Genomic DNA, 27,921 nt, shown 5'->3' with positions numbered 1-27,921 from the left:
GTTTTTGGTGTGGATGTCCTTTCTGTTTGTTAGTTTTCCTTCTACCAGACAGGACCCTCAGCTGCAGGTCTGTTGGAGTTTACTAGAGGTCCACTCCAGACCCTGTTTGGCTGGGTGTCAGCAGCGGTGGCTGCAGAACAGCAGATTTTCGTGAGACCACAAATTCAGCTGTCTGATAGTTCCTCTGAAAGTTTTGTCTCAGAGGAGTACCCGGTTGAATGAGGTGTCAGTCTGTCCCTACTGGGGGGGTGCCTCCCAGTTAGGCTGCTCAGGGGTGAGGGACCCACTTTAGGAGGCAGTCTGTCCGTTCTCAGATCTCCAGCTGCGTGCTGGGAGAACCACTACTCTGTTCAAAGCTGTCAGTCAGACAGGGACATTTAAGTCTGTGGAGGTTCTTGCTGAGTTTTTGTTTGTCTGTGCCCTGCCCCCAGAGGTGGAGCCTATAGAGGCAGGCAGGCCTCCTTGAGCTGTGGTGGGCTCCACCCAGTTCGAGCTTCCTGGCTGCTTTGTTTACCTAAGCAAGCCTGGGCAATGGCGGGCGCCCCTCCCCCAGCCTCGCTGCCGCCTTGCAGCTTGATCTCAGACTGCTGTGCTAGCAATCAGCGAGACTCCGTGGGCACAGGACCCTCCGAGCCAGGTGCGGGACACAATCTCCTAGTGTGCCGTTTTCCAGGCCCATTGGAAAAGCGCAGTATTGGGGTGGGACTGACCCGATATTCCAGGTGCCGTCTGTTTCCCCTTTCTTTGACTAGGAAAGGGAACTCCCTGACCCCTTGCGCTTCCCGAGTGAGGCAATGCCTCGCCCTGCTTCGGCTCGCGCACAGTGCGCTTCACCGACTGTCCTGCACCCACTGTTAGGCACTCCCTAGTGAGATGAAACCGGTACCTCAAGCAGAAATGCAGAAATCATCCGTCTTCTGTGTCGCTGGGGCTGGGAGCTGGAGACCGGAGCTGTTCCTATTCAGCCATCTTGGCTCCACCCCCTCAAACATTTTTCTACTGACTTTAGAGATTAATTAATTTGTAAGAAAATTCATTGTCTTTTTTCAAAATTTAAAGAGACTCGGCGGGTAAATATGCTTTGTGAAAAAAGGTTTTTTTTGTATAGGTTTTTTTTGTATATATATATATATACACACTATATATATACAATATATATATACTATAGGGGAGAACAAAGTTTTCCATATGCTAGATTTAACCTTGAAAGTAGATTATCCCTCGGGGTTGGAAAACAAATTTTTCCTTATGAAGTAAAAATGTTTAATTAAAAGTAAAAAATGTTTCCTTATGAATTAAAAGTGTTTAAATAAAGTAAAAATGTTAAAAGTAAAAATGTTTAATGTTACAAAGTAAAAGTGTAATTTATGAAGTAAAAATGTTTAGCCAATTGCATTGGGAATTTATCATATCATGAAGCATCCTGAGGTTTCCCAAAGGCTGTAGGCCTGTATAAGTTAACCAACCTGTCTGTGAATCAAAATGGTAAAACTGGAGAATGTGTTTTCTGTGTTTCAATTTCTCAGTAACCACAGGTTAACATACTGTATTGGCCATCTTACTAGGTGAAGAAATTCTGGGCAATTATTTGTGTACTATATCCTAAAAAGATAACTAAGTTTATAATGACAATTGAGATAATTGTTTATATGTTGCTTAATTTTTATTTCCAACTTTTCATTAGAATTCTTTTCTATTGTTCATTTCATCCTGATGAAATTCATGAGCTCCCTCTTTGGGCTATTATCTCAGTTTTTAGTTTCAAACTTACCATAAAAAACATTCAAAGTTCAATAGAATTTCAACTTCAAGAAATTTCTGAATTCTCATTTCATCAATGTAATCATCCCATATCATGTGCATAGTATATATTTTTCTCTTATGAGTTAATATTTTGTTTATTGCAGTAGTCAAATTCTTTAATTTTTGTTGTTTTCCTGTTAATTTGCTATATCACAAAGCAGTAAAAACATGTTAAGAGCTCTCAGGAAACTGGCAGCAGCTTTCAAATTGAAGTAGTAAGAAGCTATCATTTTCAAAATTAAGATAAAAGAAAGACATTAAACTTTTAAAAGTTTGAACAAAAGGGCAGGTTTGTATGACCTTGGAAATACTGAAGGATGTTTAGCTTAGAACGTGGAAAAGAAAAAACGCAATACCTTAAAAAACAAGTGTTTTAATCTCATCAAAACCTAGGAGGTCAAAGTAAGATTAAGATAATTTACTTTTAAAATTATATACTAATCCATATGTAACAATGATCCATAAAAACAGCTTATTAAAATGTGTGTCAGATTTTTAAACAATATTAATTTACCAAGCAACGTCTGTCTACCTCAAGAAACAACCTGAGTATGTGCTTATATATCTTTGTGATTCATTACAAAATAATTAGGCCAGATGCTGGGCACTTACAGTAGGTTCCATGGTCAAATGGACTTCATTAATGTTGGTTTTCAGCATAGATATTCTCTAAAGCATTGTAATTCATCATACAGACAATTTTGCTTTCTAGCCCTCATTTTTCATACTAAATTAACATTTTCTCTTGTTTAGCTAAGAGAAAATAACCCCAAACAATAATTTATGTGGAAATAAATATTTTTAGTAAAAATAATTTTGTGACTATTGTTTTTTAAATGCCTAAATAAGTAATATCCAATGTTCTTAGAGATTAAAGATAAATTATATTTAATGTAATACATTAATTTCTAATACAAAAAACAAAAACATAAAAGAAAACAAATTTATGGTTTTCATAACACTTTGCATCATCATGTGAACTAAATTTTCAGTCAGCAAATTATATGTAATGTGAAAGAATTTAGAGTAAGACTGTAACCATAAATTTGAGAATATTTACAGAATCATTATTCCTAAAATTACTTAGATATGCAAATAATTTACTATGTAAAATATAAATATTGCTAAAAAACAAAGCAAGAGGCTTTTTTCACCTAATAATACATATTATTTAAAACTATACCATTTTTTAAACATCTATGTAGTTATTTGCATCGTCATGGCATTATATCATTGTTTTCTAAGTTTTTTGACCAAGAGCCTCTACCAAAATAATTTGTAAAACGTTCAATCCCAATATAAAAAAAAATATGGTAAATATGTATACAATAGGAGTTAATATATTATTATAAGAAATCTTAATATCTTTCTCATAAAAATTACCAATAGAATTTATAATATTTTTTCTTCTCCACTCATTCATCATCTTGAATAAATTTAAGGCCTGTATACCTAACTGAATATTACTGTAATAACTAAGTAATGATTTGTGACTGTAATATTCAAAATAATTAAATCAAAATTTAGAGATACAAAGAGAATGAGAATGACAAAATGAATATGATGTAATCATTTATTCACACTATTTTTAGACATTCACTTGGAAAACACGCATTTCAAAATTTTTTTGTAACGTTAGTTTTTTTTTTTTTTTTTTGGAGAAAAGGTCTCATTCTGTTGTCAAGGCTGGATTGCAGTGGCACAATAATGGCACACATTACCCTCAACCTCCCAGGCTCAAGCAGTCCTCCTACCTCAGCCTCCCAAGTAAATGGGACCACAGGCATGCACCACCGTGCTTGGCTAACTTTTTTTTTTCGGAGATCAGATCTCATTATGATTATGTTGCCCCAGCTGGTCTTGAAATCCACCTGCCTCAGCCTTTTAAATTATTGGGATTACAGGTGTGAACCCCCATGCCCAGTGTTTTTCTACATAAAAGTTAGTATGATTGAATAAAAAGTTACTGGTTCACATTATCTTTTCTTAAGCATATTTTAAAAGTTATTTGCATAACTCTGGCAAAAGCCATTGGTGAGGTAGCCCGATTTGGCCTGCATGCATACATCCTCTTTTTCGGCCTAATTTTTTTTTTTTATTAGCGTGTCTAACACTTTTTGGCCAGTATAGCTAGATACATGGTAAATACTTTGGATGTAGTTTCAAGTTTTGATTTTTGTCCAGGAAAATTTTATTCCAATTATGGCTTTTAATTCTTATTTCCTTTTTTTTTTTCATTTTGAGAACTCTTATTGTACATGTGGAGAATGTCTTTGCCTTATTTTAGATTCATCTCTGCTACTTAAGAAATAACTATTTGCTTTAGAAATAAGCAGCCCACTAACTACCTTTGTTTTGACTGTAGCTTGAAGGAAGTGAGGGAATAAAGCTGGATTGTAGTGGTCTTTGCGGGGAGAGTGTGTTGAGAAACATTATCATTATAAAGTTCATAAAACAATAGCAAAAAATGTAACCTTTATTTTCTTAGTGCCAATTGCATTTAATATTTAAAAATTAAGTAATCAGGAAAATATACAGACAAATATGTAGGACTGTGATATAGTAAAAAACATATATTTGATCTTCCCTGTCCCTGGTTTCTAGCATGGAGCTCTTAGAAACCTCAGAATTTTTTAAGTGGTAAAAGCAATAAAGGTGAAAGGAATATCTTTTGTTATTCATAACACATCCCATCTCTTTTCTTCACACCTGAGTTTATGTTAATGAGGGGACTTTTGGAAAGCCTCTAAGGATGAGGGGCTGGTTGCCAGGGTAATTTATCATGTGATTAGAGGGTTGGCTCTTCCAGCCTTACTCCCCTAACCTCCTAGGAGTGGGAGGGGCAAGGGTTTAAAGAATGACTTTATCATACATTGTCATTGATTTAATAAATCATGCTTATGAAATGCAGCTGCCATAATAACCCAAAAGGACAAAGTTTGGAGAGCATTCATGTTGTTGAACACTAGAGGTGGTGGGAGGGTACCGTGCCTAGAGAGGGCATGGAAGCTCTGTGCCTTTTCCCCATAACTTGCCCTATGCATTTCTTCCATCTTGCTGTTCCTGAGATACACCCTTTTATAACAAACCAATAATCTAGTTAAGGAAATTGTTTTCCTGAGTTCTGTGAGCCAGTCTAGCAAATTAACAAACCTGAGGACGTCGTTGTAGGAATCTCCAGTTCGTAGCTAAGTCAGTCACAAATTGTAGGTAACACGGGGACTTACCACTTCCGACTAGTCTCTGAAGTGAGGGGGGCACTTCTGTGGGATTGAGCCCTTAACCTGTGAGATCTGTACTAACTTCAGGTAGTTAGTATTAGAACTGAGCTGAATTGTAAGAAATCCTTCCAGTGTCAGAGAATCAGTTGGTACTGGGAAAAAACTCCACACATCTGCAGTCAGAAACGAAGTCTGAGAATAGTAGCAGAGTATAGAAAAAATGGGAGTTTTTTTCTTTTAAAATGCAATGTATATTTTATTTTTAAAAACACTATAGAAAACTATAGATTTCATAAAATATTGAGCTTAGCAGGATAAAATCTGGATAAGACTTAAGATTCCTATTAATTCTTTTTGTTGTCTTTTTGTTCAGTGTGTTTTGATGAATATATTTGAGAACTCGATATCTTAAAATGTCATCTGTATGTATTTTGGCACATTTAATCCTGTGTTGATCATCTGGTTAACCTGAAAATGAGCTACTTGTTTCATATGGATTTTTGTGCTTATACATGGTAAATGTAATATTCTTATGACCAGTATATAATTAGATATGAAACGTGAAATCCATATTTACTCTAAAGACACTAGTTTCTATATATACTTATATTCTCCATATATCTTTAGAAAAACTTTAGTCTTGTGTTTTTTAAATAAAAATTTTCTTTTTATACAAGAACATGTTTGTGTGCATGTGGATATGTGTGTGAACTATCACGACTAGTAAAACTCATTGGCAATTTGTTTTCTTAAAAGACAGTAGCAAATAACCTGATTAAATAAAGTTATGCTCAACTTTCAACTAGTCAATTTCACAGAAAGTGAAAATTTACTTGTCAACAGGTGAGAATTCACAGGACCTCTTTGTCTTAGTGTATGAAAAACATGTCTTCAAAATAACTAAAATAAAGAAGTGATCATTTTTTTTCTTCTGCCTTGAAGTAACTTTCTCCAACCTACAACTAGAATTCAGTTCAATTATTCAGGGAAACAATAACAATAGTAATATATTTATAAGCACATGTATCTGGCAAATTACATTCTTCAAACCGAGTTAGAAAAGACTTGGAAAAGTTAACCGTAGCTATGAATTACATTATAATTTACCTAAGTATGGGTAATGGTCTTTATATTTTAAATTTTTATATAATAATCATCTAAACATAATTTTTGATAGCATATACTTTAACAATGTTAAATTATCAAAAATTCATGGCAAAATGTTAGTAACAGTTGCAAGAAAATATTAGGAATACAGTAATAAAATTTATTTTTCAACATTAACAGGACATGTACTGCTTGACATTTGGATGGGGACTTTTTTTTAACATGAATTGTGTATAGTTGAACAAAACCTTCAAACAGCTTTTAAGATATGCTCAATTTATCTCACATTCTTCTTATGAAACTGTTTCATAAAATGTATCAAATATTTTCTAACAGAATAAGCTAAATCTAGCATCTATTATAATGTGCAAGATATTTATGAATAAGTAACATTATCAGGAAACATAGCTAGGTTTACAAATTCATTTTTAATTCCTATGCAATAGGCCATGGAGACAAACATTCTCCAGATTAATAATCCAAGCATATCTATTCTCCATTACACAAAATATCTGAGTGATTCATCTGCATTCAGTACCAGAAATACAGCACAAAGGAGAAACAGATCAGAAATATCAGCTTCAAAGATAAAACAGAAAGGAGTGTGGCATGTTAGACCTGTGGATTTTCATAATAAATCCATCTCCAAGATTTCTGCAAGTGAAGCACTTATATAAGACATTCAATGGATGGATTTTAATGCCATAGATAAAATTCTATTAATATTATATATAGATACTGCATTTTTGTTTACATTAAGTGAATGTGCACATGTAGATATAAGCTCCTTTACTAAGAAATAAAATTTTAAGTGAGAAAAAAACAGATACTGTCATCTGAAATTAGCCCTTGATTTTCTATTAGAGGAAAAGACCATTTAGAGTTACAACAAAAGACATACACTGAACTTAATGACTAGAATTTAATTTTACAGTACAGTAGAAAATGTAAGAGAAAGCACAACTTTTCTGGAACAGCCACAAGAGATTCACCAATAAAATGTCAGAGATGAGAAATAGGAAATCTACTTTAACATCAGATGTGAGGGAGGAGATGAAGATTTCTAATATCACCACTCTGGTGTACTAGTAATAAGACAAGGATCTTGCAGCATCTGTTCAGAGTCTGATATAATTCTTTGGTGAGTACTCCCTTAGAACAATATAATTTTCTAAAGTATCAGCCCTAGAGTGTGCAATTCTTCAGAGAAGGTTAAATTTTGCTCTTGGTTATAGAGTTTGAAAATGCCACAGCTAATTACATGAAAATATTAGACATTTCATGAATCAATTTGGTAAAACTGTCTAAATTGATGCAGATGGCTTCATTTTTCTAACAAATCTAGTCTCTCTTACTAGGGAATGAGAATCTCAAGTTAATTTCTGAATATTGGTACCTTCATTTAGGGTACTCCTGAAAAAAATATTTTCCAAACCTTAATTTAGAAATGATTATTTGCAGAATGAAAAATGAATAATTAAGAAGAGTCTTTCCTAGAACTAATAGATGTTACTAACGTCAAGTCAACTAAACCAAAAACAGAGTACATATTTAGCCGATACATTAGTACTTTCTAACTTTCTAAAAAATTCACAGTCTTGTGATAAATACATTAAAATAATAAAAAAGATTATATAAATGTCCTTGTGCTCTAATTTTTATTTTTTGATGAATAATTCCCAAATACTCTACTGTGAAAACATATGTCCACACAAAGACATATATAAATCGTCAGAGTAGCCTTATTTATAATAGCCCAAATTGGAAACAACCTAAATTACCATCAATAGGAGAATGAGTAAATAAATGGTGATATAGGCACATGAAGGAGAAATTCTCAGTGACATAAAACAATGAACTACTGACATACACAACAACAGGAATGACCCTCAAAAGCATTATGTTAAGCGAAAAAAGCATAGACAAGTCAATATATGTCTACTTATGCAATACTAGAAAAAGGATAGAAGATAGCAACAGAAAGCAGATTAGAGCTCACCAGGGACCAGGGGTGAAGGGAGGCTCAAATAATTTTTTTTGGCCAGACAGGGACGTGCTGCCTTAAAGGGAAGGTGCCAGTGTTGGCATGATTAATCACCCACTAACTAAAGAGCCCTTGAGCCCGGAATAACCAGCAATGATACTCAGACACAATGTCGAGAAAATTGGGTAGGATTCTGAGAATTGCTGGTTTCAGGAGAGACTCAGTACATTCCCAGTTGTGGCAGCTATGGGGCAATTCTTCTACTTAAAAAAAGTGCAGTGAAAAGTAAGGTAGAATTTGTCCTGTACCTTAGGTGGGCCACAGTGAAATACAGCACCAAGTGAATTCCTGAGATCCCCAATTCCAGGACTTGAATCTTAACATGGCATTTCTCAACCTTCCCTGGGCCAGAAAAAAAAGCCTAAGTGTGAGTCCCAGGCCAGGAAGCATTCACCACAAGCTGAATGAATGCCTTGGGCCTTAAGGAAATATATCAATGGTAGTCTGACAGTACACACCATGAGCCAGTGGTGGCAGTGGCCATGGGTAAGGCTCCTCTGCCTTTGGAAAGAGGGGAGAAGAGTAAGAAGAAATGTGTCTTGTGGGTTGAGTGTCAGCTCAGCCACAGTACAAGAGAACACCAGGTAAACTTATAAGGTTTTTGACTCTAGTGCCAGGCTACCAGTTGATACTTCTGCACCCACTTGGGGCCTGGGGGTCATCACTACCAAGAAGGGAAGGACACAGACCTGGTAAGCTTTGCCACCTGCTGATTGTAGAACCCCAGAGCCTTGAACAAACATAGGCAGTAGCCAAAAAGTGGTTATAGAAGGCCATAGGCAAGATCTAGCACCTTGCTGGCTTCAGGTTTGACCCAAAATAGTCATAGTGGTGGTAGCCACAGGGGTGCTTGTGTTACTCCAACCCCAGCTTTAGGTGGCTTAAAAGAGAGAGAGCAATTCTGCATGTTTGGGAGAAAGTAAATGAAGAGAACAAGAGTCTCTGCCAGGTAATCCAGAGAATTCTCCTGGATCTAGTCCAAGACCGTTGTGATGGTTAATACTGAGTGTCAACTTGATTGGATGGAAGGATAAAAAGTATTAATCCTAGGTGTGACTCTTAGGGTGCTGCCAAAGGAGATTAACATTAGAGTCCGTGCGGGGAAAGGCAGACATTCCGTTAATCTGGGTAGGCACAATCTAATCAGCTGCCAGCACCACTAGACTGTAAGCAGGCAGAAAAATGTGAAAAGAGAGATTGGCCTAGTCTCCTAGACTATATCTTTCTCCCATGCTGGATGCTTCCTGCCCTCATACATTGGACTTGAAGTTCTTCAGTTTCAGAACTCAGACTGGCTCTCCTTGCTCCTCAGCCTGCTGATGGCCTATTGTGGGATCTTGTGATCATATGAGTTAATACTTAATAAACTCCCATATATATTCATATGTATATATAAATGTGTATATATATTTGATTAATTCTGTTCGTCTAGAGAACCCTGACTAATAAAACCATCAAGACAGTACCTCTATGAGTCTGCAAGAACCACAGTATTATAGGGCTTGGGGTACCCACAAAAGCAGAAACAACTTATATCACAAAATCCAAGTCTTTTCAAATATCTGGAAAGCATTCTCAAGAAGGACAGGTACAAACCAACCCATATAGTTAAGACTGTAATATATACCTAACTCTTCAATGCCCAGACACCAAAGAATATCTACTGTCATTAACACCATCTAGGAAATGTGACCTCACCAAATGAACTAAATAAGGAACCAAAGATCAATCCTGGAGAAACAGAGATATGTGACCTTTCAGACAGAGAATTCAAAATAGCAGTGTTGAGGAAACTCAGTGAAATTCAAGATAACATAGAAAAGGAATTCAGAATTCTATTAGACTAATTTAACAAGAGATTGAAATAATGAAAATGAATCAAGCAGAATTCTTGAAAGTTGAAAAATGCAACTGGCATACTAAAGAATATGTCAGTCTTCTAATAGCAAAATAGATCAAGCAGAAGAAATAATTAGTGGGCTGGAGCACAAGTTATTTGAAAATACCCAAACAGAAGAGACAAAAGAAAAGAGAATAAAAACAAACAACCACAACCATAGGTTCTAGAAAATATCTTCAAAAAGGCAAAACGTTATTGGCCTTAAGAGGAGGTAGAGAAAGCGATAAGGGTACAGTTTATTCAAAGGCATTATAACAGAGAATTTTCCAAACCTAGAAAAAGATATCAATACTCAAGTACAAGAAGGTTACATAACACCAAACAGACTTAACCAAAAGAAGACTACCTGAAGGCATTTAATAATTAAACTCCCAAAGATCAAGAATAAAGTAAAGCTACTAAAGCAGCAAAATAAAGGAAACAACGTACAATGCAGCTCAAATACATCTGGCAGCAGACTTTTCAGTGGGAATCATACAGGCCAGAAGAGACTAGCTTAACATATTTGAAGTGCTGAAGAGAAAACACTTTTACCCTATAACAGTATATCTGGCTATATATATATATACATATGCAAACATGAAGGAGAAGTAACGACTTTCCAAGACAAACAAAAGGAAGGCTGAGGCAGGAGAATTGCTTAAACCCATATCAAGAGAGCAGAAATAATTGAAATTGAAATGAAGAAAATTATATGAAATATCCATGAAATAAGAAGTTGGTTTTTTGAAAAGTTAAAAAAATTGACAAACCTTTATCCAGAATAATTAAGCAAATATATATATGTATATATTTAGAAAGAGAGAGAGAGAGAGAGAAGGTCCAAATAAATAAAATCAGAGGTGAAAAAGGAGACATTACAACTGATACCACAGAAATTCAAAGGATCATTTGTGGCTATTAAGAGCAATTATATGCCAATATATTGGAAAATCTAGAAGAAATGAACAAATTCCTAGACACAAATAACCTACCAACATTGAACCAGGAAGAAATCCCAAACCTAAAAAGACCAAAAACAAGTAATGGGATCAAAGCCATAATAAAAAGTCTCTCCATAAAAATTAAACAAATAAAAAAGACCAGAACCCGATGGCTTTTACTGTTGAATTCTGCCAAACACTTAAAGAACTAGTAGCAATCCTATTGAAAGTATTCCAACAAATAGAGGAGAAAGGAATACTAACAGACTCATTCTATAAGCCCAGTACCCTGATACCAAAACCAGACACACCAAAAGAAGAAAACCACAGGATCCACAGGATAATATCTCTGATGAATATTGATACAAAAATCCTCAACAAAATACTGGCAAACTGAATTCAACAACACATTAAAAAGATCATTCATCATGCAAGGATGGTTCAACACATGCAGATCAATCAACATGATACATCACTTGAACAGAATGAAGGACAAAAACCATATAATCATTTCATTTGATGCTTAAAATGCATTTGATAATATTCAACATTCCTTCATGATAAAAACACTCAAAAATTGTGTATAGAAGAAACATATCTCAACATAATATAAGCCATGACAGACCCATGGCTAGTATCATTCTGAACAGAAAAAAAAATAAACAAAAAAAAAACCTTTCTGCTCAAATCAGGAAGACAACAAGAATGCCCACTTACACCATTGTTAATGAACATAGTACTGCAGGAAAAAAAAATCTAATAATCTGATTAAAAATGTCCAAAAGATCAGAATATGTATTTCTCAAAAGAACATATGTAAATAGCAAACAAATATATGAAAAGGTATCCACATTATTGATCATCAGAGTAATGCAAATTAAAACTACAATGAGATATCATCTGACCCCAGTTAAAATGGCTTATATTTAGTAGTCAGGCAATAATTAATAAATAATAGCAAGGATGTGGAGAAAAGGGAAGCTTTGTACACCTTTAGTAGAAATGTCAATTAGTACAACCATTATGGATAACAGTTTGGAGGTTCTTCAAACAAGTAAAAATAGAGCTACTACATGATTCAGCAATCCCACTGCTGGGTACATACCCTAACAAAAAGGAATCAGTATATCAAAGAGATATCTGCACTTCTATGTTAGATACAGCACGGCTCACAATAGCCAAGGATTCGAAGCAACCTAAGTGTCTACCACTAGACGAATGGATAAAGAAAATGTGGTACTTATACACAATGGAGTACTATTTAGCCACAAAAAAATGAATGAGATTCTGTCACTAGTAACAACATGGATGGAAATTGAGATGATTATGCCAAGTGAAATAAGCCAGTATAGAAAGACAAATATTGTATGCTGTCACTTATTTGTGGGGTCTAAAGATGAAAACAACTGAACTCATGGAGACAGAAAGTAGAATGATGGTCATCAGAAGTTGGGAAGGGGTTAGTGGCTGTGGGGAGAGGTAGGCATGGTTAATGGGTACAAAGCAAATAGAAAGAATGAATAAGACCTAGTATTTGATAGCACAACAGGGTGAATATAGTCAATAATAAACTAATTGTACATTTAAACATAACTAAAAGAGTATTGTTGGATTGTTTGTAATACAAAGGATAAATGTGTTAGGGGATAGATACCCCATTTTTCATGATGTGATTATTACACACTGCATCCCTGTATCAAAACGTCTTATGTACCCCATAAATATATACACCTATGTGCCCACAACAATTAAAGTAAAAACATTTCTAAAAATGTAACAGTGTGGCTCTGGTCATTTTAATAAAACTAATGGTCAAAGAGGGAACATCTGCACTAAGGTGCCACTTTTGGTTTATGACCTAATAATTTATAGCAATGTGACAAAAATTCTTCATTAGATGTGTAGTTAAATATATTTTGATCAATTTTCTAACCAGAAAACTATATAGGGAAACTCTCTACTCCTAAAAAGAGTATTCCAGGCTCTAGACATGAAGATTTCCCAGAAGAGCCCATGTTGCTCCAAGTCTTCTCCTAAGGGTGAGGCTAGAGTTGCAGAGAAGTGGTGATCTAGTTTCTCTGCTTGTACCTCACTATTTGCAGAGTGCTGTCAAATCAAAGTATGTAAACTGTTGACTTAGGCACCCTGAGTACAGGGTGCACATCATCTGTGGCAAACAGAAGAGAGGATGGATAGCAACATTTTGTATGTAAGTCATATCTAAACCACTCGACTTTATAGAGGCCATATTATAATGAACCAGTCAACTCAATCTTCTATGTCCTATAAGTAATTTTACAATATTTAAAGTAATTTAGAAAGGGAACAATAGATACAGGGCCTATTTGAGGGTGGAGGGTTGGAGGATGGTGAAGATCAAAAAACTTCTTATAGGGCACTATGTTCATTACCTGTCTAACAAAATAATCTGTACACCAGACTCCCATAACACGCACAATTTACCCATGTAGCAAATCTGCACTTTTATTCTCTAAGCCTAAAATTATAAGAAAAAAAGTAATTTAGATCTGTTTTCTACTTATTTAACTTAGGTTGCAATGGTTAAAGAAACATCAAGAGAGCCGGGCGCGGTGGCTCACGCCTGTAATCAGGGTTGATCACGAGGTCAGAAATCGAGACCATCCTGGCAAAACGTGAAACCCCGTCTCTACCAAAAAACAAAAAATTAGCGGCGAGGTGGAGGAGAAACATCAAGAGAAGGCTTGGAAAAGCATATTTCTTCCAATGTTTTGGTTCCTTGATATTAATCTACTAGTGAAAGCAAGCTGATATCATAAAATGACCTTCATGTTTATGTTTTGGGGTTTTTCACACCCAATAATTAAATATGTCCTAGTAATTGCCCAGTAATCTCAGGCAAATTACTGTTTCATGGGCAACAATCTATTACAGCTATACAAATGAAAGAATTAAACTAGTATCTTTAGGTTTTCTGCCAGCTTTAAGATTGCATAAACTAATTTACTATGAGTATTATGACATAAAAGTATATAGGTTATTCCTCAGACCAGATGAAGGAAACTAACACAACCCCACAGTAATCCTCATAATATTCTGAAACTAAATGTTGCCCAAGTTTAATTCTTATGCCCCAGATTATTATGTTAAAGCTATACAGTTGCCAACAAAGCATACTCTTGCCTTACTCATGTTATAAAATCTTTCTTAAATTATAATAATAGTCATAAGTTTCTACATAGTTTCTTTAGATTATTAGTATTAAATAAAATGTGCATAAAACTTTGAAACCTAAAATTTATAGAACTGGAATCCTGAAAATATTAACTCAGCACAGGTAGGATATGTCTGTTTTTTAATGGCTTGCCATTTTATACTGCATCATTTATATTCCTGTATAGGTAGGAGTGACTGTTGTCTTAAAGGACTTGATTTGAGTGAATCTGATATTGGTGGTGTTGCTGAGAAAACAAAAATCTCTCACACATTCAAGAAAATAAAAATGAGAGTAATTTGGTGTTTCAAATTCTGAAAAAAAATTATTCTGATAATTATTTAGCTTAAAATTTTTAGGTGAAAAAAAGAAAATAAAGACTGGGAAAAAATATTCCATAAGAGTTTAATGATAGAAATAAAATACTGCAAAACACCCCAAAACGAAGAGAAAACAGTAAGCCCACTATTGAGGAATAGGAAGCAGCAAATAGAGGGCATTACAAGCTTAGAAATGTAAACATCACAGCTTCTGGAAATGTTCCAAATTCTTTAAGTTAAGGCTCACATTTTGTTTGCCTTTTTTTAAAACCCTATAGTGATGCTAAAATTGTAGATGCTAGCAATTACATACCTATAGCTAAAAGATTCCTTATCCGGAAAAAAACATATGCAAGAATACTGGCATAACAGATTACTGTCCATCTCAAAATCCTGACCTCAAAAAGCAAAGAAATTTAACGTTAGTATTTTCAAAATTAAAACAAGATGCTATGTTTGCACAAAAATATGCAAAGAGTAAACTACTTTGCATATAATTTTAAAAGGAAATCTATTCATAATGGGTGTTAGTGATTTCTAATATTTAGATATTAAGCAAAAATACATAAATGTGTTTCCTTTATTGGCATTTGGTATGCTTGTTTCTATGACTGGCCTAACTGCCACAATGGAACAACTCAGAGGCACCATTCACATGAAATGCCTCGTGATCAGCATCCCTGGAAGTGCATAAAACACTGTCCTGCTGCAAAGAAAATCAAGTGGTGCAATCAATCGTGTTTGCAGCAAAATATGTATATTTTTATTTGTCTCCCTGGCATTTCATTTTCCTCAGTGTTTCTGACTTCACTCTTGGTGAACCCATACATCCAGAAAATGATTAAAAGTAAACTCTGCAGTGTTGTTATTCATTAGATTGAGAAGCTGCTGATTTTTTTTTTCTTCTTTGATCTTTCTTTGAGCTCCGTTTAGTGTCATTAACTAAAGCGAGAAAACAGTTTCCTACTGTTTAACAATGATTGTGAAGAGCCCAAATAAATTTTCAAGCACTCATGACAACTCTATTCAACTAAGGAATGATTCAGATATTTATGACTGATAAAAATAGATTACTACTCAACTTTTGAATGACTTGTGAAATTAAAAAACTGGTAAGAAAATAGAACACTGTCAAATAAACATCACTGCAACTAATGAAATTCAGCATCTAAATTAGTGCTGATGATGCACTTGAGTTAAGTGCAGAATTTTTCTCGTTAACATTCCCACTCTGGGCCCATTATCCACTTAACTGTACCTCCAAATTCCCCAAGCTGTGCTAGAACAAGTTGTCCAAGTTTCTCTTTAAAAAACATGGCTTATATTGGGGTCATTTCAACTATTAAAATAAACACTTAACGGGATCTTTCTAAAACCATACAAATAATAACAACAACAACCTTTGCATCAAAGATTTTTCTAAGAGATTAAATATCATTATTATTTTGCTTTTTCAATAACCATTCCCACAGGGTTTGACATTAAAATTACCCATTAATTAATAATGTATTATATGTTACAACAAGCAAAATAAAGCTATTTAAGTAAATTTTCTTTCTAATATTCAATTATATTAGAACAGTAACTTATTAATACGGGTCTTTGCTTAGGTTACTGAATTTATAGGCAAAGCAAAGAGAGAATCCAGTATAAAAAATTTAAGCAAATCTTAATATTTTAAAAAGTAAAATATGCAACACAGAACTTGAGAAATTATACATGCTCTAGATTTGTTTGCTATACAACTATTAGTGTTTTATGTGTTGATCAGTGTTTTCTATTAAATAAAATAACATGTACATATCTATATAGATACACAGGCAAACATACACACACACACACACACACACAAACACACACACCCCTCTAGAAATTATCAGTCTGCACTGATCGCCATTAGAAGACAGCAGAAATATATACATATAGAATTTCATACAATTTTGAATTTCATTCTAAATTCATATATATGTACGTACGGAGAGAGAGATTATCCGCTAAATAATATGTATGTGGTACTAAATATATATTAATAGTATACAAATATATATTTCTAAACTTAATTGCCTTTGGATTCTCTCATTTTTCTCTAATATAACAATCTGGTTAAAATAAATCATGTAATGGGCACATATATTCCCAGTAATCTTGGTCTAGGTATTGCACAAACTGATCTCATATCTAAATTCTTCCTTTAATAAAATGTGAGAAATGACTAATGATGTAACAAACTCAGTTAATAGTCTCCCCACAAAAATACCATATTGAACATGTTATTGATCAAGATAAATCTTCAACAATCTAAAATGTTCAAAAGGAGGGACTAAGAAATAAAAACTCTCCCAGTCTTGGTCTGAGGCAGTACTTTCTGTGTAGTTCCATTTACTTTCCCTTTTGGGATCCATCTAGCATCCCTGAGAAAGTGCTAGAACACTTGCTTTGTCAAGTTGTCGTAAAATTAAGAAGACTTACAGAGAAACTGGAATCACCTGCCCAATTAACCTTGAGTCTTGTGACATTAAATCAGATATCCAAAAGCAGAAAGACTTTAAACCAGCTTTATGACTAACCTAATGCTTTTTAAACTAGAGCTTTCTATTTTTGATGTCTAGTATCTCATAAAATGTCTCTACAAAGAAGAAATGTTTGAATTGCCTCTCTTGGCAGCCTTTTCTTTGACAAGTTTTAAATAAAATGTTGACATGTGCTTCAATTATTTGACAGTGGGAGAGGCAAATTCAAAATAAGTTGTAAATACAATACAATAGAAAACAGAACAAAACTAAACTAAAAACAAACATCCAACACACACACACACACACACACACACACACACGCACGCACACGCACACACACACCCCTCTAGAAATGATCAATCTGTGCTTATCGCCATTAGAAGGCAGCAGAAATGCAAAAAGAGAATATAATTTTACATATAAAGTAGTAGTAATGTGTTCCAGTTATTTATTGTTGCATAACTAACCATGATACATTTAGTGGTCTAAAATAATGATTTTAATATTATTATCATATACATGGTTTCTGTGGGTCAGAAATTTAGGTAGTGTACCATGAATACAGCTTGCATCTCTGCTCCAGGATTTTTTGGGCCATAGATAGGAAGACTTGAGCAGCTGATCACTCAAATGGCTAAAGACTGGAATAATTTGGTGAATTCTTTACTCGCATGTGTAAAGCCTGCACTAAGATGACTCAAAGGCTGGACTCAAGTAGGACTGCCCACTGGCACCTATACATGGCCTTTCGATGTAATTTTGGCTTTCTTCACAGTAAGCAGCATCAGGATTTTCAGAATCCTTTCAAGGCAGCTTTAAACTCCAAGACATAGTGTTTCTGCAAATGAGAAAGAAGGTACACAGCTTCTTCCAATGTAGTCCCCCAAATCATGAACCAACATTACTCTGCATTCTATTGATTACAAGCAAGTCACTGAAACTATCCAGATTCAAGGGGAAGAGAATTGGACCCTATTCATCTCTCTCTAAAATAAATGTCAAATAATTTGCAGCCAATTCAAAAGTTCCACAGAATGTGAAATTTAAAATATTGTCCAGATATATAACCTGGCCCCTTTCTATATTGGTTATATTGCATTTGTACTTTTACTATAATATTTTTAGGCCAGGCACGGTGGCTCACACTTGTAATCCCAGCACTTTCCGAGGCTGAGGCGGGTAGATCACTCGAGGTCAGGAGTTCAAAACCAGCCTGGCCAACATGGTGAAACCCTGTCTCTACTAAATATACAAAAATTAGCAGGGCATGGTGGTGGGCACCTGTAATCCCAGCTACTTGGAAGTCTGAGGCAGGAGAATCACTTGAACCTAGGAGGTGCAGGTTGCAGTGAGCCAAGATTGCACCACTGCACTCTAGCCTGGGCAGCAAGAATGAGACTCCATCTCAATAAAAAAAGAAAAAAAATTTCAGATCAGCAGTAAAGCTTATGACCTAAAATAATAGACCATCCTCAGTGGTAGAAAAGAACTACATCATTATAATTCTGGTTTATAAATTGTAAAATGTCTAAAAATTTCTATTTTCATACATTCTTTTTTAATAGCTTAATAAATAAAAATGTCTTAAAATATGGTGGGAGAGACCCTGATTCTGTGACTCTCTCATTTCACTCTTCTAGGGAAATAAGGGTACAGTACAAATAATGAGTGACAAGTGACAATGAGGACAAGTTACTATACAAGTAGCATTAATAAAATGTTTTCTGTATATAAACCAAGGTTTATGGCTGTGTCATTAGGTCCCTGAAAGTTTCCAAGGAGCAGGTCTTAATTACAAAAATTAAAAGGAATTTGTCTAGATGCGAATAAAATCAGATGAGAGGAAATCAATGATTTAAGATAATATATAACTTTGATTCATAATTCATAAAACATTACTACCTCATATCCTGTCATTGAAGCTTATGAAGAAATTGAGCCCAGATAGCTTTATCGCTTTTTTTTCTTTCTAAGGTCACAGGCACACTATACTGAATGATAAATTATTCATACATCAAAAGATGAAGATGCTAATTTGAGAAATTGTCTCACAAATATGATGATATATTTCACTCTTCAAATCAAACCTAATTAATTATTTGGTCATGTATAGTCCAAATATAACACATACTGAAATAATCTATTGGTTAAACATTGCAACGTAAGTTTCATTGTATTCCCACAAATATATATATTTTAACACAATGTTTCTTATCACAAGAGCTATGGTTCAGGTGGGACCTTTCAGTCTGTTACTCCTACTCTAAAATTCAAATCAGAGAAACAGAAAAGTTGAATGAATCAAACATAAATAAAATTCCACGTATCTATATTTTATAATACTCTGCTTATGTTTCACAAACACAAATGATATTTAAGCAAGTTATTATGCTGATTCCTTGAACTCTGCTGGAAGTCAAAATGAGTTAGGCATTCTTTTCTTCAGAAGACCAGTTGAGAAAGAAATGCTAATCTACTGTGCAGTTCACTAGAGGCACAGCTAAAATGAAAGTCAGGGTGTCTGGGCTCTTGATTTTGTAGGATTATAAACTGCTTTGGTGTTCAAGATATTAAAGAGTTGAAACAGGAGTCTATGTAACTAGTCACAGCCTGATTGACAAGCAATGAGCATGACTTCACCCCTCCAGGATTTGAGAGACTATCATGCTGTTTCATGTTAGGCAGAGCCCAGAAGCCAGATGAGAGACAGCTGGTAGCTAGGTTCACACCCATATTGCCCACTAGGCAGCTACATCTCTTTGAAGATTTTTTGTTGATTTTATTGTTGATGAAAATCAATTTGCCATGAAATCAGAAAGAATTTACTAAAGTAGTCATCACCAAATGCAGAAGAAATATTCTAGAATAGAAACTGCACATTATTACTGCATCAAAGACAGAAAACCTTGCCTTGAGAAGTATTGCACATTTTTCAAATAAAAATCCACCAAACAGCACTGTACTTTTAACATATAATCATGAGACTGCTTTAATACCCCATTTCGTAATTTCAGCCAAGCTTATTAACAGAAATGCCAAAATACCTTTCATTACAACATAACTTGTTCGCAACATGTCCGTTTGTGATTTCCATTTAAGGACAATAGGTGAGTCTAAGAAATTTGCTTTCAAGCTTTCCTATTTTCCTCACTCTTGTCTGGATGTGTTCAGCTATTGTCTGATTTTCTCTAACCCCTCTAACCTTTTTTCTTAGAGAGAATATGTTTATTTGTCACAGTTTTCAAAAATAAGCTTGTAGAACCACTGCTTCCTCTGTTCTCCCTCACCAGTCTTTGCCATCAACACCCCCAAAAACAGCAACACTCTATCTGAAGCTACAGTAAGTTACCCTGAAGATTGCTCAGAAGCCATTGCCAGTGAAACCAGCAGCTGTGTGGTTGTTTAGAACCAGCTGGCCATATGGTATGTGAAGAACTTAGACTTTAAAGAACTTTCTAAACTGCTAGTTAATTTCCTGAGGTATTTTGAAATATTGCCTACATACTATATATTTTCCTTTCCAGATTTCTCTAAGAATACTTTTTCTTCTCACAATTTAAAATGTAGCTTCTGTGCAAGCATTCCTGGCTGGTCTTAAGTAGGATGTGAGTTCATATATTGTGGGATCTGACCAATACGAGAAAGCAATCATGACTATATGGTAGGATTTTGCTACTGGTATTACCTTGAATATTATGATATTTTACTTTGTTTTCGTTTTCTTTTTCTGCTTACAGAGTTATTGGCTAGTTATAACTAAACAAAAAGTAATGTTTCCCCAACACAGGATAACACAAAGAAAAACATTAAACTTGAATCTTCTTATTAGATACCACTAGAATTATTTTATATGTGATGCAGTTAACTTTATAATGATCTGGAAGCAAATCTTAATACTTCATATTTTCTTATGTAAGGATTAAGAAGTATTATTAGATCCACAAAAACAAAACGAAATGAGTTTGTCATTCTATCTACCTACTAATCCGAATGACTGTTATTTTCTTAACTTTTTTAAAAAAAATGTTACACTGGTCAATATGTTTAATTAAATATCAAGCTTTGTGACTCATGTCTAATACTTTTTATATAGCACAATATTGAATCTATTCTTGAAGTAATAGTAGATATGGAATAAATATTTTTGATTTTTTTCCCTAACTTACACAACCAAATATCTTCTTTTATCATGAAGTAAAGATCAAGTTTAAGACATGCTTTGTATGTCTTATGTCCAGCCTCCAGTCTCCCCCTTAAGTGCTCACAGTGGCTCACATCTATAATCCCAGCACTTTGGCAGGCTGAGGCAGGAAGATCCCTTGAGGATCACTTGAATCCAGGAGTTCAGGACCAGTCTGGACAACAAAATGAGACTCCATCTCTACAAAAAATTTAAAAATTAACCAGGTGTGCTGGCGTTCACCTGTAGTCCCAGATACTTGGGGGGCTGAGGTGGAACTATCGCTCGAGCCCTGAGCCCAGTGGTGGGTCAAAGCTGCAGTGAGCTGTGATCGCACCACAATAGTACCACTGCAGTCCAGCCTGGGCAACAGAATGAGACACTGTCAGAAAAAAAAGAAAAAGAAAGAAAAGGAAAAAAGACATACATTGTGTAGTACCTTGGCAGCATACCCAACATAGAAAAGCAATCTGCATTATCATGTCTTATAAAGGTGAAGCAAACATGTTTATTAAACAATATATCCTGCAAAGTCACCCGTCTATGAAACCACAGAGTAGAGTGCTGGCCCAGGCTTTGTAAAGTACACAAGGAGCCCCTCACGTGGCTTCAGTTATTTAGTTTTTCTGTTGGATAAAAGTTTGGCAGCTGCATGTTGAACTTCTTAATACTTGCTGATCTAAATTTTAAACATGGCTAATCTTTGTAAAGTCAGGCAAAGTTGAGAAGAGGATTCTGAGAGGCCTGACTAAAGTTTGGTCAAGGAGAGTCTTTGTCAACATACATACCCATACATACTTATGTGTATGTATGTATGTATGTGTCCTTGGACATATTACATTTCGATGCCCTGTTACATCCAGATTGACATGTTGAGTAGATAAATATATAAATTCAGCATCTAGCACTTAAGGGGGAGACTGGAGGCTGGACATAAATTTGAGATTCAGAGCACATTGGTGCTATAAGAACATGAAGGAAAAAAAGAACTCTGAAGACTAAGTCTGGGCTTGGAGGTCTGGAAAAAGAGGATCCAGTCACAGAGACTGAGGAGGGGAACAATAAGAAGGTGAGCCAGTGACTGCAAATTACTTTCCAGGAGTTTTACTATAAAGAAATCAGATGGTAGCCAAAGGGGAATAAGTATATTTATTAAATGAATATATGGCTATAGTTGTCATAATAGTTTTAGATACAGCTATGGTTATACAAAAAGTACAGATTCTCCCTCAGGGCCTTCGCACTTGGCATTCTCTCTCCTTTCTGATATTTCTATGTTTGGCTCCTTCTCATCTTACAGTGTTCTTTCTACTTGATCACTGTATCAAAATTTGCTCCCAACACCATTAACCTCTTTTCCCTGCTTCTGTTTCATTTAAATCTATAAAAATTATCAATTCCTAAAAGTATAAAATGTATTCATGTATTTATTATCTGTCTTTCCCATTGGGATGTAAACTCTAAGAGAGGAAGACCTTGTATTCATGACTATAAACTAGAACTGTGAATTACATAAAATGTGTTCAATAAATAATTAATGCATGAACATATGCTGGTTTGTATGTATGCACACATATACACTTTTATTGCACAATCCCATGTGATTTATTTAATAATTTGAAAAAACAAAATTATGTAAAATCTTCTTTCCTGTTCATGTCATGATGCCGAGAGGCAAAATAACAGCATCATAATCAATAATTTACCAAGGATTTATTTTTTATTTTAATCAAGTGTTTACTAAGGTAAATTTTTCATATCCATGCCTGTGATTTTATTTCAGCTAGGTGTCCAATACTTGAGAAAGTTAAGAACTTATCATTCAAAAGCAAGCAAGTGGAACAAAAAAAAAAAAAAGAAAAGAAAAAAAAAGAAAAAAAGGCCTTATCTTAATTCTAAAAAATATTTTGCAGTGCAATCTATTACAGTTGATTATTGAACCATTCTAAGAAAGCACCCAAATAGAGGGTTTTGCTAAATCTCCTAATGTAGACTTATTACAGTAAAGATACTTTATGTATGATATATTCACCAGTTCAGTGACATTTCACACTATAAATTTCCTCGTTTAATATGTCTCATTAACACAGATACAGGATTCCTGAGCAATTTTCTAAGGATTCTCATAGTCAGAAATAAATATTTGAACATTTCACTCTCCATACTAACATTACCAAGTCATACCAGTGTGGCCTGCTCAAATGATACTACCAAACACATCCAGCCTTTCGCAATGAATCCTCAAACATCCTTTTGGAATAAATCTCTACAAATTGTCATTTCTCCCAAACACTGAATTCTAACACCGAGAAAATTGCTAACACTTTATAAAATAAGAAATAATGTAGTACAGATGTGAAATAAATCATTTCAAACATCAAACTTGATATATCTCTTAACTTATTGTTCTTTTGAGGGTCAGGTGAGTTGTTTAATATCATTGAAACATTTCAAGAAATAAGCAGGATTCTCTTAGATTTGCAGATAAGTATTTGAAATTGCTTCAAGTAAGAGAATCAAGGTGAAATAGAGCAGAGAGATAAAATGAGAGACTGATACAATGGATGTTATTAGGTGATATGATTGAAGAAAGAAAAAGGAACCAGCGAGGGAATTAAAGAAAATGAACACAGACATATAGAAACATTCTACAGAGGACACAGAAAAAGTGAAAAGATTTGATAGCAACCTACACAAAGGACTAAAGAAAATGAAAATATAGAATATACATTCTGAAAAGAAAAAGAAGGGAGGCCAATAACTGATTTTTAGGAAGACAGAGGAGATAGCAGAAAGTGACACAGGGCGATCCCAGGAAATGGAAATCATAGGAAATGGTGAAAGAGCCATTCAGGCATGCTTGTAAATTTGGCCATCAGTGTTACAGGTAACCTCCTGAATGTGTTAAATATTAGATTCAAAGTTCAGTACCTTAGCTTTATCTCTCATTGATCCTTTTCCCAGGATAGACATTTTAGCACCTGTTTCTTCCTGTAGCCTCTTCAAGGAGTTTCCTCTTGGTCCAAGCAATTTCCCCACAAAATTGAACTAGGAAACAAAATCAGTAGAATGTCTGTTTTAAGGTACAATAAAGTGATTATTTGCACCAAGAGTAACTGATGGGTTATAGGTTTTTCAAACTTTACCACTGAGAAGAAAGTCATGCCATAAATACACACACACACACCCCAAACCATTTCAGATATCTAATCTAACACTCATTTTAAAAGCTATATCTCTTCTTAAAAGAATGCCAAAGTGAAAAGTATGTTGAAAATATCATTTACATAAATAATCAAATGAATCATTTATTAAGGAAAGAAATTAAGGAGAATCATGCTGGTTTACAGAAAATCTAAAGGCTTTTTCTCTCAAACTATATTATTGAAATAAGAGATGATTTTAACATAAGTCTATAAACGTCCAAAATTGTAAAAGTTTGCAATCAATATTTTAAAATTGATGTTTTAAATCAATATCTAAAATAAAATTTGATATTCAAGTTTTTTAAGCATTGTCTGGTGACCATAACTTTCTATTACAACTTTCATAATCAGGAATAAAGGGACTCAATATTTCTTCAATCTTACATTGTCTATATTGAAGAGTTGTTTTAGTAAATAAAAGATATGAGCATGTAAAGGTTAAAAAACGGTACTTATAAAGCATAAATACAAAACACTTTGTCTAAATAAAAAATTCTGGGGTTCCACATAATTTGCTTAATCATCTTGAAACATAAATAAGAACAAGTGAACTAAGAGCAGTTATGAAAGCATTTATGTTAGCTACTAAAAGGAACATTACCAAACTGAATGACTGAGGTAATAATTTGTGCCATAATTCGTTGATTAAACTAAAAATAAAAGAACATAGAATGCACCAAAAACTATCTTGGGAACATAAAAAACAATGATAAGTAAGACTAAGTAAAATTGCTTTCTATATCAGAGATTTTCTTTCCTTCTCTTCTCTTCTCTTCTCTTCTCTTCTTCTTCTCTTCTCTTTTCTCTTCTCTTCTCTTTTCTTTTCTTTCTGCCATAAACCATCAGTAAGAAATACACCATAGTTAATGGTATACAATTCAGTTTTTTTTCCCAAGTCCAGGATAAAAAGAAAGATGTCCGCTCTTGCCCCTTTTATTCAATTTTTTACTGGAGTATGGATTGTTGTATGTATAGGTAAATAGATATGGTATGGTATAATGCCCAAAAAGACTATACATAGGTGGTCGATTTATTGTCAGCAAAAGTGCCAAAGCAACCAAATTTAAAAAGTAAAGTGTTTTCAACAAATGGTAATGAAAAAATTGAATATCAGTATGAAAAAGAACAAAATAAAACAAAAAACAAAAAAAAATCTTTCATGACCTCTTTGACATGTAGGCAAACCTTATTTTGAGATCGATCATAGAACTATATGTGACAACTAAAATTATAAAGATTCTAAGAAGAAAGCATTAGAAAAACCTTTGTGAACCTAGGCTATGAAGAGATTACTTAATTAGAAAGCAAAGAGCACTAAAAAAATCCCTAATGATCAGTGATAAGCTTTTTTTCATATGTTTGTTGGCCACATAAATGCCATCTTTTGGGAAGTGTCTGCTCATATACTTCACCCACTTTGTGATGATATTTCTTTTTTCTTGTAAATTTGTCTTTTCTGTTCCTTGTAGATTCTAGACATTAGACCTTTGTCAGATAGGTAGATTGCAAAAATGTTCTCCCGTTCTGTAGGTTGCCTGTTCATTCTGGTGATAGTACCATCTTATGCCAGTTAGAATGGCAATTATTAAAGTCAGGAAACAACAGATGTTGGTGAGGCTGTGAAGAAATAAGAATGCTTTTATACTGTTGGTAGGAGTGTAAATTAGATCAACCATTGTGGAAGACAGTGTGGTGATTCTTCAAGGATCTAGAACCAGATATACCACTTGACCCAGCAATCCCACTACTGGGTATACACCCAAAGGACTACAAAGCATTCTACTATAAAGACACATGCACACATATGTTTATTGCCACACTATTTACATAGCAAAGACTTGGAACCAACCCAAATCCCCATCAATAACAGACTAGATAAAGAAAATGTGGTAGCACATATACACCATGGACTGCTATGCAGCCATAAAAAAGGATGAGTTCATGTCCTTTTCAGGGACATGGTTGAAGCTGGAAACCATCATTCTCAGCAAACTATCACAACGACAAAATACCAAACACTGCATGTTCTCACTCATAAGTGGGAATTGAACAATGAGAACACATGGACACAGGGAGGGGAACATCACACACCAGGGCCTGTGGGGGTAAGGGGAGGGATATCATTAGGAGAAATACCTAATGTAGATGACGGGTTGATGGGTGCAGCAAACCAACATGGCATGTGTATACCTATGTAACAAACTTGCACATTCTGCACATGTATCCCAGAACTTAAAGTAAAAAAAAAAAGGGGGGGGTGAGAAAAAAAAGCCCTACTGATGCAAACACTCATTAAAAAATTGAATAGATAAGCCACAGGATGAGAGAAAACACTCCGTACTTCTGAAAAATGACTAATACCGATAATCTATAAAGAACTTCATCAAATCAATGGTAAATCTCACACACACACATATATACATACCCCAGAATGGCTAAAACTAAAAGAAAACTCACGGTAAATGCTGATGAAGATGTGTAATTACTAGTGCAATTGCTGTTGGCAGTTTAAAATGATACAGTAGTATCATTTTAAGATTGGCAGTTATTTATAAAGTTAAACTTACAGTTCCACTATGATCCAGTAATTCAACTGCTAAGTATTTATCCCAGGGAATTAAAAACATATGTTCATAAAACAACTTGCACGTGAATGCTCATGACACTTTATTCACAATCACCATTAAGCCAAATGTAAACAAGTGCTCATCCTAGAAGTACAGACAAACAAGTTTATACATAAACAGAAAGGAACTAGCCACTGATTGACACAACAACCTGGATGTATCTAACAGACATTTGAGAAGCCAGATATAAAAGAATACATTATGTTAGGTTCCACTATTACAAAATTCTAGCAGCAAAAATAATATATGGTGTTAGAGTTCATAAGAGTGGTTGTCTGTTGAGAACAGAGCCTGGAGTTGAACTGGCTGGAAAGTGGCATGAAGGAAACATCCGGGGTGACAGAATTGCTCTATATTTGTTGGAGGTATAGGTATACTTTTATCAAAATTTATCAAGCTGCACTCTTAGAAACTATTATTTCATTGTATGCAAATAGCATTTTAATTGAGAATGTGAAAAACAAAATGAAAGAATAAAAACTCATGTAACAATATTTTTGAAATAACATCATAATTTCTGTTCTTACATTTAGGTCTCATCCATTTTGGGTTATTTTTTGCATATGATATATGATAAAGGTCCAGTTTCATTCTTTTGCATATAGAAATCCAGTGTTCTTTTTAGCACAATTTATTGCAAAGATTATCCTTTCCTCATTGTGTTCTGTTGGTGCCTTTGTAAAAAAAAATCAGTTGACTGTATATGTTTAGACTTATTTCTGAGAAAACGTAGGTTCGAAACCTCTGAAGGTTGGCCTTGGTAAAGAATTTTTGGATGTCGTACCAAAAGCTCAAGCCACAAAAGCAAAAACAAATAAACGGGACTACATTAAACTAAAAAACTCTCTCACAGCAAAGGAAACAATCGCCAAACTGAAACAATA

General features: G+C 34.4%; 1 protein-coding gene across 8 annotated transcripts in view; it reads right to left on the bottom strand.

Moving 5' to 3' along the window:
* KHDRBS2 (KH RNA binding domain containing, signal transduction associated 2) overlaps nucleotides 1–27,921 on the bottom strand; it is a 678,514-nt gene that overhangs the window by 400,346 nt on the left and 250,247 nt on the right. For all 8 annotated transcript variants that reach the window (XM_032154521.2, XM_058435364.1, XM_058435367.1 and 5 more), the window contains exon 3: nucleotides 24,136–24,252. In XM_032154521.2, the coding sequence (XP_032010412.1) occupies nucleotides 24,136–24,252 (117 nt within the window). The remainder of the gene's footprint in view (nucleotides 1–24,135; nucleotides 24,253–27,921) is intronic.

Source organism: Hylobates moloch, unplaced genomic scaffold (genome assembly GCF_009828535.3).
Source record: "Hylobates moloch isolate HMO894 unplaced genomic scaffold, HMol_V3 SCAFFOLD_2, whole genome shotgun sequence".
In the NCBI taxonomy this organism is placed as follows: domain Eukaryota; kingdom Metazoa; phylum Chordata; class Mammalia; order Primates; family Hylobatidae; genus Hylobates; species Hylobates moloch.
The sequence above is the reverse complement of the archived record's forward strand: the minus strand, read 5'-3'. Positions and strand labels throughout refer to the sequence as shown.